Here is a 17,600-nt window from a genome sequence, read left to right as displayed (position 1 = left end):
CAGCTGAAATACTGATAAAGTTTTGTGTATAAACTATAGAACATAAAAAAAAACTTTTCTTATCAACATGATAACAAACCAGTTTTCATAAAACAGGAAAAAGTCTCGTCGACAAAGCCACGTTTAATATCTATCACTAATTGAATGAGGAAAGTTAATCAACTATTACAGTTTGATTTTTAACTTTAAATTACTAACGTAACATAAGGAAATACGTAAAATAAGCATTTATCTAACCTGCCAGCCTTAGTATTTTAAAAATTAAAAATTGGTAACCGTTTTTCTCGTGAATAGCATTTGCAGGCTCATAAAATAAATATATTTCCTTTATCGTAAAAGGGAACGCCCAAAACAAATGGTCTTGCGTTAAGAAGTTGGATTATGGCACCATATTACAATCATTTCAAATATACGAGTAGATCGATGTCCAATACTGGTAATGCCCCCTACCCCCCATAGATTTCTGATAAATCCGGTTTGAAGCGGCTTTCATCCAGGTTTTCGAACGCTTCTTATAAGGTCATTTGTCAAACATGTAGGTGGATGTCCTGTGCTGCACTTGCCAGTCACCTTAAGGCTCCTGCGAATATATATGGCTTGCCTACTGCCATTTCAAGTTGCCAATCCGCTGGGTTACTCCATTTAATTCTATTCCAATCTCGTAAAAAAGTCCCAAGCATATCCCTCTCTATGGCTCTTGGAGCAACTGTGACGGTACCAAAAAGCAGATAAATAACAACATTTCGGTGCCCAACAAATAAGAGGAGTTAAAGTTATTACGCAAAATTCTGTATAAAAACCTCGTATCCTCGTATATGTACGATGTAATGTCAGTGTAAATAAATAAAACGAATAAATAAATTTAAAACGAATACACGAGTTGAACAGTACTAGAAACGTAACACTGGAACGGCTCGTCAAGTGCGACTTGGCCACGCAGCCGTCGAGTTGCCGAGAATTAATTAAGTGCGCGAACTTCTCGAGTTAGTTCGTCGTTATCGCGTATCTTATTTCAACTTTGCCATTATTTAGTCACTACATATAAAATATTCATAACGAAAAAGCGAAAGCCTTTATAATATATCGTTATCAAACAATTCATTCTTAAATTTATTTTATATCTATGTTCCAAAACTATAGATAACTTTAATGTACAGAGTTTAAACTTTTGCCCGAAACCTAACAGAAACGTTTATATCAGGTCCTCTGAAGGAATCGATTATTTGGGAAAATACTCCCCCAAACCATTGAAAATTGCTGAACAATGGTAGTGAAATAGATAGGTTTTAAGATCCCTTACAACTGGGCCACGTTTGGCCCCTGTATATAATGCAATCACAAAGCCAATAATTAATACATTTTAATGAAATCAGGCGTTATTTTGCGGAAATCCATCCTAAGTAAGAAAAATACCAATATTTAGCCACTTGCAGTGGTAGTCGTGCAACAAAGTGCACCGCCCGCCAGCCCGCTGATAAATACGCGTGCGGCCAACAATGCGAATTACACAACTACCACCGTTAAATCACTTAACATGTGTTTCACCCCTCTACGGGGCATCTTCAGGAGTTGTTACACCGATTAGTGCCAAACACAGAGTCAAACTCTGTTCTTTGTTGCACGACTACCACTGCATGTGCGGAAGTGGCTAAATATTGGTCCTTTTCTTACTCAATAAGTTTTTTCCGAGCTTGACTGGACTATACTGCCAAATGATACTAGCAGTGTGGCGCATTCAAGGAGAAAAGGTAGTGCATAGCCTAACTCACTTTTATAGGTAGGTAAGCCCAAGGGTTATCTAAGGAGCCTGTAGCCTTTACTATTCTGCCGGATTATGAGGGCATCGAGCTCTTAGATCACTTCAGCGTACGCTCCACGGAGTAACTTAGCGCAGGACAATAGGTCGTCATTCAATAATCGTTTAGCATTCTGAATTCTTCCTTGTCGGTTACTATTGCCTAGCTAATACAACAACCATCGAAAATCGAGCTCTGTGGTTGCGGTTCTTCTATGTAAAATTATCAGAAATTAGCGTACCCATTGAATTACCGGGCCCTATGTATATAAGGCACTTTGTTTTGAAAACACTTATCCCTGCATCAGATATATCGAAAATTTACACATTAATAATATTTACTCGTCAAAAGGAATATACTAAGCAAATTTCAAATATTTAAACTCTACAATTCCAGGCATATTTAAAATGTTTTGTACAGGATAATTGATTATAGGGGTAAATACTTTCATATGGTGAAAGTGAAGCTCATTTACGGCCAGTTAAGGTATGGTACATATAACAATAAAGATTTAGTCAATAGTTTTCGAAATAATAAATAACGAAAAGACAATATAGTAAGAAAAAGCGTTTTCGAAATTCAGTTAATTTATATTAACATGAATTATTATATACTATGTGTTCCTACAGTCTACCAGGAGTTATTGGCGTGTTGTAATTACAATAGAAAAAACAAATGAATGTTATAAATTTCAGAGTGAATACGTTATACAAATAATTGGAAATAGATGTAAATACTTCAAAGCTTATTGCTGACAAATGAGCTACGCATTAACCTCTTTAAGGCTTAACATATATATAGATATATATATATATATACAAATATATATTATTTATTTATACATGTATATATATATATTTATATATAACTATATATATACATGCATCAGTGTCGTGTTACCGTTGACTTCGAAGAAAACTGAGCGATGCCTTAGTACCTGATGTCAAACAAATGCGCGTCGCAATCTAAGACTGCCGCGATTTGTCAAAGACCTCACTCAAATAATACCGTTATGATATATATATATATAGCGTAGCAGAGGGCCAATATAAACCTCCGCACTCCATATATGTCGCCTTTAAGGCATAATGTATGGGTCAAAATGAATTGGACATTTATTAGGGGTCGGAAAGTAATGTCGCTTTTTTAATTTAAATTCACATGTCTACATTTTTAACAAGTTTTTATTTTTAATAAACGATATATTCAATTTCGTTATTAACCACTTTTTGCCATCTAGTATACAACGTCTTCCAAGTACGTAATTAACTACCAAATGACAATCAAATATAGACATGCGCAGAAACGACATTACTTTCCGGTCCCCCTAATATATTATTTATATAGATAATGGTAGAAGCCACTCACCAATTGGTCCAGTACATGTCGTATACGTTGAGAACGACTGGCGCCTGCCCGGGCCGCGGCGGGCGCATGTCGCTGCGCCGCTGCAGCATGGACATGCACGACGGGAACATCGTGCAGATGCCGCACGACTGTACAGACAGATCCCCTATTACCTTCACGCACGGTACAGGCGAGCACATAATTCGTTGCACCCATATCTTTATTCTGATATCCACTTTATGCTCACTTTAAATTTTTAACGAGATAATATTACCATGATTTCAGCCGTAGGCCTTAGGCCTCTCTTAACAATTGCTTTATTTTATATCTTGGGGCCAAAAGATTTTCAAGTGGCGACGACGAGCCGGTAGACCCGGCCATCATCCTAAGGAAGTCGTTCGGTGTGGCTGCACAAGACCGGTAATTGCAGCGATTTTAGGGTTTGTACCTTGCTTTTATTGGTTGTCATAAATGACTGAATGAATGAACTGAACTCAATTTGTAAGCTTTGTTAAAAAAAAAGTTCATATTTTTACGAGAACGTGGGTTATCCATTTTTTGATTTCAACTACTAACAACTAATAACCTGGCCTCTTTGAAATTCATGAAATCATCACAAACTTCATTATTTCAGAAATACGATGTCCACTGCTGGGCTTTACCCATAAGTTTCTGATGAGACCGATTGAAAATGACCTGCATCCGGCATCTTCCACGTTGCAGATTATACATTCTTCGCTGCGCTTGTCGTTCCGAATTTATGAACACAGTGTCTCAAAACAAAGTTTATATTATCTTGTAAATAAAAATAATTTAATCGCATTATTCATTAATAAGCTGAATTATTATTAAATATTCATGAATTACAGTCGGATTATTGGTGAGATGTTTGATTTTGTAATAGAGAGCTTTTGAAGGTTCATTGACATTTTGTGCATAGATAAAGTTTTTTATTAAGTAACAATTGCAGCTACTAGATGCAACAAATCCGAAATGCTACATTTATTTAATTAGCCAAAAGCAATTTTTTCCAACGTGTTTCCCACGTCCCATAGGAGGACAATCCCGAAAGTGGACTCGACACAAGTTTAACCCTTTCGCTTTAATATTACAATTAAGTATACATAGGGGGACGTAAGAAAATAAAACACGACGTTGTTACGGTCATCACAAAACGCCTTTTTCGAAAGCCAGTGTGAAAAACATATGTGTGGACATCCTACGGTTATAATGATTAGATTAGTTCCCGGGGAACGCTGTTTATCTAATGAATTCCTAGAAACCAGATTATCAGTTAACATACCCAACATCCTATAACTATCTGCATTTACACATTAAGCTAAACTAATATAAACTATCTTCTGAAACTTAAAACTTAAATATATTAAATAAATCAATAGTTGCATCGAATTATGCAAGCTTCAATAAGATAAAAAGATGTACACAAAATAATTCCGTCTGTAGCAAAATAGGAAAAAATTTTTTTTACTAATATTTTAGATTGCACAAAGCAATGAATACACACAGGAATATTATTCACTTTAGCAACTATACGCTTCATTTATTCACTTACATTGTACATACAAACCTGTTTATAATACACTTCGGGTTACCAACAAAGACAACCACTTAAGTAATGGTCTCAAGCAATATTATACATCAAGGAGGACCAATAAGCAGGTCGCGAACTAAATACGGCACTTCGAATAATTATTTGTGGCTTTCGATAAATATAACAGAGTTCCTTTTTCAATTTTATGTTATAACATTTTAAAAAAATATAATTGTTCCATACATGTTTCAAAATATCAATATGTGACTACAGGTACTACTTATTGTTCATATTTACTTATACTTAGTACAACTTAGCAAAAATATAGTTCCTGTAAAAAATTTAACGTTTATTGCGTATTTTTTATATGCGTAATTAATTGCATCTCTTCAAAACTTTCAAATAAAAAAAAAACGACTCCGAACATCAAAAAGGTTGGCCACCCCTGCTTTAAACACCAAGCTTTCTTTTAAAACGATTTTGATACAACACAGTTCACAAATAAGAATCGTTATTGTCGCCTTTATTTTAACCCATAGATACCTTCTGCAAGACATTCGCCTCCCCCAAAGATATCTATGGGGGAGATACCATAATCATCGCGCTTGGCAGGTTGGTAAGCGACGCTACTGCCCATCCGCTAGAAACTTGTCTCTAAGCAGTGGTAACCTTATATAATTATGGCACAGTACGAATTATATAATATTGCATCGTCCCGGGAATCGAACCTGCTTCTTACGATCGAAAGTCTCAGTCCTCTACCGCTGGGCTACCACCCACTGCTGACACCAATAAGAATAAATACACTTTTTTTTAATTTCATGTCCCAGCACGAATCACTAAAAATGTTTTTTTTATTTTCCATAAAGTGTGCATTAAAAAGTCAATGTCATAATAATTTTAGTATCTTTGGATTGCAAGAATAGAAGCAACTTGAGAAAATAATAAACCAGCTGCTAACAGGCTTTATAACAGAAAAAAACCAAAGGAGGCCGGTTGACAACGAAACGAAACCTAGCATAATTAGGTTTGAAACCTTAATCGTTTGAATCCCAAGCTGTTCATATTTTATTTCGAGAAAGCCCAGCACATTTCGAGCACGGCGGTCAACTGACGGTGCGTTACGGATTTCATATATATGGAATATATATGGATACGGATGGTAAATAGTATAATTTACAAAAGGTAGAATCGTACTATAGAAATACAATATTGCATTACAAAATAAGTTTCATTTTTGTTATCTTTTTAAAAAAAAATCGAACAAACTTGAAACATTTATTAACAAAGAATTTAAATTGAGAGTAAATTTAAATTTGTAGCATTGGTGTTTATCAAAACATACTGGTTAAATTTCTTTTTTACATCGCGCGAAAATTAAATATGATACACATACAACAAGCGCTATCGCGCCGCTTGCTGTTCCTCGACAATAAATCATACAAGCGCGATCGCGCTGCATGGGGATTTTCGTACACGTGTAGGAAAAGCGCGATCGCGCTGCTTGGGATTCTTCAACAGTGTTTTTTCAATACTGTCTGGGATTCAAACGATTAAAGTTTTGCTAGACATAAATACCTGACATATCAACTCAATAGCGTTTAATCCAGTCCGTAATAAAAATTCTTTTTATCAAGTAGCGATTAATATTCTCAAAATTGATTTTTATTGCTAATTTAAAATTATATTTTTATATTTTGAATCTTCACCGTACACTTATTTTTATTTTTTGTATAAAGTGCTTTGTTTTCGTCTTTAAACATAATTGGGTGTACATATCATACTACCTTCACAGTCTATAACAAAGCGTTTAAATATAAAAGTATACCAACATATGTACGGTACATTTACGTGGTACGCTAAATCTTACTAAACGGCCTTGAAATTATGTTCCTTTTCTTTTTACACGAGGCAAGCATTCGCATAAATACCTTCTAAAGTATGTACGACACTCAAAGCGGACGCGATGATATAGCGCGATGAATTGTAAACAAGCGATGTAAACATTGAACGAAATACTTAACTTTTAGAAAAGATAACATATTAAAAAGCAAGTGATTATATAGAGCACTAAATGGTTTATACTTCTATATCACTTACATATGAGTGATGTTACCTTGTCTACTATTATCAATGTCTGTGTCTTTTTTCTTAATAACCACGCCAGTCGCTGAACTTCTTAAAATATTATCTGCCTATATATAAAGTATCAAATCAAAACAACATTTTAGTTCACTATCGAAAGCAGATAAATTTTCATAGATCACGCTTTTGAATAGCAAACCCGCATTTTTTTCACGTCAATATAGATCCCTGTCAAGTCTCTCGTGAATGGGGTTCCATCTAGATCACTTTGAGAACCTTTGATGTAAATGACATTACATCTGGCATTGCTCGAACATGAAGGCCTACGATTAATGTTACCGGTGATGACTTACGGCACTGAAACATGGTTTCCCTCTCTGAGCTTCATTGACAAGGTCAAAATCGCATCAAAGAGCCATAAGGAGGACTATTCTCGGGATTTCTACACGAGATCAAATCAGAAATCAGGAGATCCGCGGCAGAACGAAAGTCACATACCCTAGCATGGGCTTTGGAAATTTGGGCTGGAAGCCATGAACCTGCAAGCGTAGAGAAAGATGATCACCAACAAGATAAACAGACGACCTTGTTAAGTTCGACAGATGAAGCAGGACCTACGCCGCTTTCATATAATCCTATTGAAATTTTGTAGTGGAGACCAATTTCCAACAGTAGAGGGTGGAATGACACGAGTACAACAAGCATTTAAATATGTGAGGAGAGACTAACAACTCACGGATATCGATTTTAATAGCGAGTATCCTGGATACAATAACTTGCTGACCCACGAGCCCTGGGCTAGCTGATAAAATCAGAAAAGCTATCAGTAATAAACGTCAACCTAGCATTTATATAGTCTAGTCAGAAAATCACTGAGTTGGTTGTGATCGGTTTATATTCAATCACTTTTAAAACAAAAAACATTATATATTAGTAATCTTCTGTCCACACTAAAGTGTATTAGTGTTCATAAATTAGTGTAAAAAAGAGATCATGGTAAATTAGAAAGCAGTGTTCACAATGACAAGTTAAAGTAAACCGCTAAATAAGCAGGGGGCGGAGCTAAGTGCAATACTGACAATGAGACTATTTTTTAACACTAATATGAAGTGAAGGTTCACGGTACGTTCTGTACGAGTCCGTCTCAACAGTTTACATTGTAGAGCTAATAACAATGCAAATGTTGAAGTACTTGAATGGTATTGCTAATATTTCGGCCGAAATTTTATTTCAGTGCCATAATCGAAACTTTAAACATATACATAGTATGTAGCGGAAAACATATTTTTTTACTTTTACCTCCATGACCCTTCGAATCAACGGTAACTGCATACGCTGTTTGGGCAGTAGTATTAGTATAGTCAGGTTAAACAATTCTAATATATAGCAACCCTAGTAGAGCCTTCTGAGAGCACTTGGAACTTGATTACAAAAAACAACATTTGGACCAAATGCTTTCTACGCTCTTCTTCCAAAAACTTGCGGGATCTGTATATGCCAATAAGGCAACTGTGACCATCCGTCATAATTTTTTAAAACATATTAAAAATAACGTTTATAAGTGAACACTCTATAAGGGCTTAATGTGTAATGTATACAAGTATTTTTTGTCATTTAACCTTTAGTATAGGGTATACTATAGATTAAATGACAAAAAATACTCCGAATATCAATTGTTTCAGAAATAATAAAAATATATAACGAGATATTAAGTTATTTTTTTCCTATCTGTCTTTGTAGAATTTGTATTGCCAGAAATTCACCTGTTGCTTTCTATTATACTAGAAAAAGTAAACTATTGTAATGTAATGGAAATACATGTAAAAGTATTAAAGCATTTTGCTGACAAGTTAGCTATGCATTCACCACTTTAAATCTTTTGCATCTATAACCAATCATCATGTACGTTTCGCCGCTCACATCCAATAAAATGATAAGTACGAAAATGCAATTTTTCAGGAAAGACGAAAAACTAAATATTGGTTATTTCTCAAAAATTTGGCCTATATAAAACAGTGAAACTATTTATAAGAGTAAACTTTTATCGTAAAACTTTTTGTGCTTGTTTGTACTTTACCTTGTTTATTTAAAAAAAAATCTACGGCATTTATACACAGAAACTTATGGAAAAAAATTGACAATGTGTATTAGAGCTCGTAGATTGCAAATATTTAAAAACCTGATAAAAATGATAGTGGGGATTGTCATTTTATTCGTTGGGTGGCAATTTATTTTTAATTTTAGTTTTTAAATTAGCTTCATTTGGCAGAAACACTTGAATTTTATGTTAACATTAAACTGATCTTACACTTAATTCAAGCCTGTATCAGGTAATAACAACCCTTTTAAATTAAAACTAATATAGTTAATATATATAGTGTGTATATCTTACAGTGTGTATATAGACGGAATTATTTAGATACCAATTCCTACTTTAATGTTAAAGTAAATTTAATTATATAGCTTAACATAAATGTCGTGTGAATGACGTCTATAGTTTAGCAGTCGCCACCTGTGTGACGCGACCTTGAAGATTTATTAATGAGAGCGAGCGTGAAACTAACCAGAGTGAAGGTACAATGAAAAATATAAGCAAAGAAAATTATAGGTCTGTGTAGCATTGAGTTATGAATCTTCGTTGATAAGTCATGACAGCGATTTAAAGTCAGTTTTTGCGAAATATTTTACTGTAATAAAATTAATTGATGAATAAGTCTATTATCATCATCATGTCGGCTGATAGACGCATATGCCTCCTCCAAAGATCAGCAGGATGACCGGTTTTGCGGTACCCGCAACTAGCACTATGCCGTCAGTAGGGAAGCGGCCCAACGGTTGTCGACTCCACGAGCATGTGTCCACCAACTGCCACTTAAAACAATCAATTCTTTGGTAACCTGAATAGTACGTCATATATGTAATATATGACTCCATATATGTATTTTTGATCTATGATTCTGAACATCTATATAAGTGCACAAAATAGATATTTAGTAAAAGTTGTTTTAAAACAAAATAATTATGAAACTTATACACATGATGAATATACTTTATATGTTATAGAGTCAACCTGTGGGACGACATGCTTTTGTACCATCCGAACAGTAACATTACTTGACGTTTTTTAATCTTTAAATTTCTTCATAAATAAAAATTGCGTATTTCTAGCTTAGTAGTTTTTGGTGGCAGAAATCTAAAAGCGCTATCCCAGACTTCTCTAATTTAGTAATTTTGGAAGGCTCTTTCGGGAGTCATGACTCAGGTCGTTCTGTTATCGTCTGACCGAAACCTTAGGTACTATTTCAACAAGATTCAAAGCCGTGAAGCTCTTTAGTTCACGTGTCTCTAAACGCGTTTAGCATTTTGATTCAAGAGAAGAGAGAATCGAACCTTGGCTCTACCGGTTGCTATTATCGAATAAATTATCGACAAAAGTTTTACAGATACCATTTTGAAAAACTATGAAAGATATTGGTGGAAGATTATTCAGCAATATTTCTATCAATGGTTTATGGGAGTCTAATCGTATGACACTTGGAATATGGTTACAATAAAAATAGACGTCGGAAACTTACTACTTATGTAGGAACCCTGCAAGATCGGACAGTTATGGTAGTTATTGCGGCTAACTACGAACCCAATCTGGGCTTGTCGACACGGAAGTATCGACCACGTGATATGCTCATCCCTTCTGCTAAGTCTCACAGCGAGTGAATGACAACCGAGACAGTTTAAAAACGCCAGCGATCCAAATGCTCCTCTCCCAACTCCGATATCGATTCAGCTAAAATGTCTTGGGAGAAAAAGATCACATCTTTCTCCGAAAACCGAGTAGATATCAGTTAGTCAATATCGTTATAGATTTTTTAAAATAAAGCTGTGAAAGCCAGAACAGCTAACAGCGTCCAGCACCAATCGAATACAGTCATAGCTATCAGACAGCGCCGATAGATGGTGCTAGTAATTGATAGCCTCGTACTTTCGTTTGATACAAATACCTAGTCGAACAAAGGACACCGCTCGCTTAAGTCAAACTCGGCGGCCTTATCCCGATAGTACAGCGTCCAGAGGGAGAGCACGAGTTTTGTTACACATAGAGTCATCTGCGCCCTACCCTATGCTGTGTTAGTCACTTAAAAAAAAATGAGGTGGAAATTAATTAACAAAAAACGAGCATCTGATATTTGGCTTTTTTTAAAAATTGTCTTTATAAGTAATGAGAATTTGGAACAAAGCATAGCTCGTTAAATAACAAGAGAGCGATAATGTGTTTGTTTTCAATACAATGCACGTGCGTAAACGCTGTGGAAATTTTTAATTGCTGTTTCAAATGACGACTTACATACAAGGCTATGTAGTAAACGAACAAAAATAAGTATTATTAAGTAAAATAAAAACCACCACACCTACAGGTCATGTAGATTAATTAACATTGAATCAACGAGCAGATAATTAGGTTTAACATATTTTTGAAATACAAAATACTGTGCTGCACAGGCATTTGAAACTACAGAATCAAATGTTATCACGCAATGCCGTTTAGCAGCAAAAATAGGCGCTTTGTACCGGTTTAGACGATGTTTTTAGAAATATCATCATTGAAGAAGTGTAAAAAAATAAAAATAAAAATTTTTAATGAAGCCACTCGGGGTTATTCCTAATAATTTACAACATTTTCTGGGCGATGTATGGTTTTTGAATCTATTGAGTACAGACAGACACATTCATTTTTAAATAAATATATAATAATTACGACTTATCCACAGTTTAACAAATTATTGATTTTTATAAAGTAAATACAAGCGGAAGCAAAACCACATTGAGTATATCAAAGACTTCATAGAGTTAAAAGAAGCACAAAAAGCTCCTATTGCATGATTTTTAAGAAATGTCAAAAAAAGTTTGCGTGCTGTTTACACCGAAAATGATTTCATAGCAGAAAACACCCGTATGGAGCGATGTGTTCGCCTCTGAGCAATTTCATTGTTAATATTCCGTTGAGTTTCTTTCGCAGGTTATTTTCAGGTTAGCCATCCATTTTCCAAACAGGTGGTTGACTCATTTTGATAGCAATAAGAAATGTAATCAATATTATGGTAAATATTTTTATTTGCCTTTCAAATAATAATACAAGAGCTATAGTAGTTAGCGGAACGCACCTTATAATTATGCACCCCCCGCAGACTTCGTACTAACAAGAGGATTGCCCTTTCACGGTCACAGTATTTATTGATTTAATGTCTTTATAACAAACGATCATTTGCAAAAACATAAATTTTCTATTTGGAATACTGCAAAACTAGTGAGGTGTTTGTACTAAATATTGAAATTTTATTGTTTATTATATGTTATACTGACTTTCCTTTTTTGTTAGTTTTTTGATTGACGACAATACTTGATAGCAGAGAAAAAGTGTTTTAATTTAGTCTATATTTAATTGGAATGTAAAAGTTTTCTTTGCTGTTTTTCTCGCAAATTATCCGTTAAAAGGATATAATAGAAAAAATTGTTAGTTTCTTTACAGAGACAAGAAAAAAAAGCCGTATCGACAATATCGAGTTTTCGTTTAGTATTTGGTGGTTTTACTTAATTAACATAGATAAAATAATATGACTAGTTCAAACACTGGCACAGTTTTGATACAAATAATAACCTCAAAACGTTGCGTGTGACTAACCACAGACTATCAAAAACATGTCAAGCGTAGGTGTTATATACTAACTCCAGAGTAGAGTAGTTTCAAACATATTTCTTAGTAATAAAGTACGAGCAAATAACATATAATACAATAAATTCATGTCTTACATAATCATTTCTAACACTGGAACGATTTCTAATTATTATAAACTGTTATATGATTGCGAGTAAATTATTAAAATAAAAATAAACAACCGAATCGGACTCTGGTATTAAATTACAAATGCTTTCATAATTTTATCGTTAACCTGTGTCTATATCTTGTTGTTAGGTGTAAACGCAATCTAAAACACAATTACGTATATTTTTTTTTCATAAAAATGACACAGATAAACCTTAAACTTTTTATCAATATAATTATATCGGTATATACACACTTTTGTACACTCTATAATAAAATGTTATCAAAATTATAATATAAATAAGACGAATTACTTTGCCTTCCTCTTAAGATAAAAAAAATACTGATTTGGCGGTAAAAACAATAAACATTTTTGTCGCCAACTAACATTTCGTTGACTATTCCGAGTTGGTTTAAAAGGTTAATATGAGTTAAAAACAATTAAAATTGGAAAAGCTGTGTCATATGTACAATATTAGAATACCCTCAACATAAATTTCTTAAGAATCAATACTCAAAATATTGCTTACTTATTCATTGTTAATGTTATTATAGCACTGGTGTCATATCATTATTTTAGTCTTAATATAAAGAACTACTTAAGAACTACCTCATAGATTTCCAATAGGACTGTATTTAGTGTCTTCAGATGACGTTGTTAATTTCAGGCCTATTTTAAAGGCAATTATTATAACTAAACGAAACGCGGTGGCATTCACGCAGTTTTAAAAAGCGTAAGAAAAAGAAAGCATGACCATGTCATACCTGGCATAACGAGAAGTTCTAAGTACAGTAATACCCCGCTTTACGCGAGGAAAACGTTCCAACAAAAATTCGCGTTAACTGAAATTCGCGTGTAACGAGGTTTATGATTAAACATAGTCAAAAATTATTACAAAAAAAATACAAATCATTTTAATCATTCACTTTAATTCTAGGACCACTTTATGCAACACATACTCTTATTTTTTACGGAAAAATACATCTATTGTCTTTTGTGTAACGTTTTGTTTACGTTCTTGTAAAATACGTTCATAACACCGAATACTGTTTTTAATTGTTTGACAGATGGTCAAGACACCATAGAGAAGTGGATGACTACATTATATTTATATGCACTCTTTCGCGTAATTCGAGGCATTTGAGCGCGAAATTTGCAATTCGCGTTATAGTGAAACCGCGTATAACGGGGTCGCGTAAAGCGGGGTATTACTGTACTACCTATCTACTATTTATTCAAAAGGGAAAATTGGTTTCATCGCATTGTCAAAGCCATCATTATTTAAGTTTTAGAATGTCCACTGGTGGACTTAGGCTTCTCCAAAGATTTCCAATAGAACCGGTTGGAAGCGGTCTTTATCCAGCGTCTTCCGACGACCTCGACAAAGTCATCATCTTCCTCCTAACGTCCTAAGCTGCGCTTACCCATCCGTAGTCTCTACTCCAAAACCTTTAGATCCCAGCGGTCTGACGACGGCTTTGTGGTCTGCCCAGTCACTTTAAATTGCCACCAACCCACCACAAGTTGTCACAGATTACATATAAGATAGAGGACTGGTTAATCCAACGTCTAATAACAAACTGCCGCCAACCAAAAGCTAGTAATTTAAAAATCGAACAGATTATCGTTGGTCAAGAATCAAAGTACTTAAAAATTAAAATTGTAAAAAATTGTACAAGTTACCTAAGTTACCGATAACTTGACGTGCATACATTATCGATAAAATAAATATACTTATTTATCATCAAACACCGGAAAACACAAATTGGACCGTAACATTGGGAAGTTCGTTTCGGCTTGCGTAATTATGAATACACGCAAATAAACAGGGTATTTTTCTTAAGATATTTTTTTTCACGTGGCTTATACAGCTGCTCAATTGGCATTTGCAAATTCTTCGAGTACAAGGCTAGTGGACGTCAAGCCTAAAACCTTTGTTAGGATAGTGAAGCCGCAAACATCTTTGCCAAAGAAAGAAATATATTTGAAAAATGCGTACAATATAGATTTTAATTTAAATTAATAAAACAATGAGATGACAATTGACAAAATTCCCTGTATTTTGATGCAATTTTTTACAATGTAAACCTTGGGAGATGCGTTTGCATGAATAATGTTCACACTACGCAGGCCATGCCAGACTGACGATCAAGTGTAACTTTTTCTACCAGCTTGACGATTGTAGAAACTACTATATTCGATTGCTAGAGGTGTTGGATTTGCTAGATTGTAGGCAACCTCGACGCAAATAATCGCAAAGTAGTGACAAAAATTAACCCTGATACATACATAAAAATTACTTTCCCCACAAACACATAGATACTAGCTACAGACTCAAAACAAGCTTCTAATTAACATGAAGTCCTTGTCACTAATTAGCTGTGATGTACTGTTATCAGTAATTAATAATCCGTCACTTTGCTGGTTAGAGTTAACTACGATAAGTTACTATGGGATACATTCGAGGTTACATCATGCAATTTAGCTGTGTTATCCATATTATGATTTAATTATTTAACATCTACACAATAATTTTAGTTAGATTATCAAAAGAAATAACATATAAAGGACCGCTCATGAGTCTTCACGTGTTTCGCGTTCCGTCTGTTGCGGGTGGATCACTAAATAATCTCTATTTTCTACGCGCTGTCTTTAAACATCACCTATTTTGATACATTAAATGAAAAAAAGAGAATGGAAAATGGAGAAATTTCCTACGGAACCCTGGCTGCCCTTGAAAAACGAAGCAAATCAAAATATTTGAGAGAGACCGGAAAGTAATGTCGCTTTCTAGAGTTAATTTCACACGACTACATTTTTAACAACTTTTTATTTCTGATCAAGAACATATTCACCTTCGTAATCAACAACCTTTTGCCATCTAGTATACAAATTTTCAGTGCCAGAGCGGTAAAAATCAAACGGTTTTTCTGTAAAATTTGTCAATAGAGGCGACATTACTTCCCGGTCCCCTTATATATGCGTAAATGTAGGTTCCTCAAATTTTTGAAAAAATTGTTCATATTAATTTTTTAAGTAAAAAAGTAAAATTATAATTATAAAAAATATTATTTTCAATAATACCTAACATGCATTTATTTGTAGAATTTCCAAAAGTTTCACTGATATTGCCTCATAAATAACAAAGTTATTGTTATAGCACGTACAAGTTTGCCCCGAAAGGTGCAATCCCAGGCGTATGCTTTACAGATTTATTTTCGGGTCTTAATGTGTTACCTAAAAAAGTAACATCCTCCATTTTATAATATAGATAGATTCACTTTTTTTCCTATAATATCACTGTAAGGATGGTATAAAATCTTGCTTATAATTATTTAAACATGCAATAGAATGTTCGCGTCTTGTTTTATTTACGTTTAAAGAGTTGATTAATTTAGTTTTATATTTTATTTAGTAATAACGTTTTAATTATATGCCAGCATAAGTCAGGGTTGTATACGCCTACAATAGGCTAACGTATTTAACTATGTTATATGACACTAGTTTAAATTAATAAAATGTTGCTGTTGTAGTACCTATTTGAAATAAAGCTTTACCATTCCTTAGTAGATTTAAACGTTTTTGAATAAAGTATTCACATACTTTTAACTTGTATATAGGTATGTCATTAAATTACCTGAAAATATGAACCTGATAATATTCGTAATTATAAGCACGCGGTTAAAATGAATACTTACAATACCGACAATGTTTAACATGGATAAAATTTATGAAATGTAAAAAAACGACTTAAACGTGTTTACTAAAGAGCATATGTGGTTAATTATTGTGCCTTATACGCAGTTATAACCTGACTGATAAGTATTTTATAAAGTATTGAACATTATAAAATCTGAGAAGTTTTTTATCACATTTGGTTGCAAACATAAACTCTGTTTTCTTTTTATTCTGGTTTAATAGGTTATTAACGTTTAGATATATGCTAACATAAGCTAGGGCTTTGTATGTCTACGACAGGCAAACGTATTTAATTTTGTATTATTGTAAAATGAAATTAATGTGAACTTAATTATGTATTATTATTAATGTGAACTTAACTTAATTATGTATTGCTGTCGGCGTGCCTATTTGTAATAAATAAATAAATTATTCTATTATTAAAAAGATTATTCACTCACTCCAGGTATAACGATTTTTTTTTTCTATATATGTCTTAATTTTACTTACAACCATTTAAAGAATATTTATTAAAAATATTTTTTTCAAATATACCTAGAATGCATTTTATCTAAAATTTCTGTATTTATTAACGGTCCTTAATATATTAATACCTAAAAATTGTGCCTGTTTTGAAATAAATAAATTAATCCCAAAAAGTTTTTTCTTTACTAAATCCAGATATAAAGACTTTCTTTCTGTACATGTCTTAATTTTATATTTTAATTCTTACAACAATTTAAAAATCAATTTTATATTTTTCATTTACTTTAGTATGATAATAAACTTTTATCTAAATTTAAAATACATAGGCAAATGACGATATATACTTTTTAGAACAAACTATTTTATTCACGTTCAATTGGCCTGAGAATTACCACATGGTGGAACCCTAACGTTACTTTCATTTTCAAATACCAAGGCCTTGCTTCATTCCGATAAATATTAAAGAAGGTTAGTAAATTACGCTAAATTACAGTGCTAGCGGTGGCAGACATTTTCATGTGAGACAGATAACATATATTTTATTCGAAACAAATAATCTTCGTTGCCATAACTTGACATCTTTGGGTACACCACTATACAAGTCCCGAAAAGAAGTATTGAAGCATTTGCTAAACAAAGTTAAATAATGATTTTTTTTTCAATACATGGTGTCCGTGTAAACATGTATATAGGACCTTAGCCTACTTTTATCACTAATTTATTGTTATACATCACTAATATTGTAATTTTTAATACTCTTTAAATAAACAATTACATGCACCAGATTTTTTATTGTTATAACGCTTTGTCGTTTCAGCTCATGAACACCCACTGCAA

At 33.4% G+C, this 17,600-nt stretch overlaps 1 protein-coding gene across 1 annotated transcript in view; it reads right to left on the bottom strand.

Moving 5' to 3' along the window:
* Positions 1 to 17,600, bottom strand: part of LOC137924895 (deubiquitinase DESI2) — a 34,380-nt gene that overhangs the window by 12,959 nt on the left and 3,821 nt on the right. Inside the window, exon 2 of the mRNA XM_068768282.1 lies at positions 3,165 to 3,292. Within this exon, the coding sequence (XP_068624383.1) occupies positions 3,165 to 3,274 (110 nt within the window). The 5' untranslated portion in view covers positions 3,275 to 3,292. The remainder of the gene's footprint in view (positions 1 to 3,164; positions 3,293 to 17,600) is intronic.

This window comes from Battus philenor, unplaced genomic scaffold (genome assembly GCF_028537555.1).
Source record: "Battus philenor isolate CCGP_79_NKW_IND1 unplaced genomic scaffold, ilBatPhil1.0.hap1 SCAF_25, whole genome shotgun sequence".
NCBI classification, from domain to species: Eukaryota; Metazoa; Arthropoda; class Insecta; order Lepidoptera; family Papilionidae; genus Battus; species Battus philenor.
This window is presented reverse-complemented; position numbering and strand designations above follow the sequence as displayed.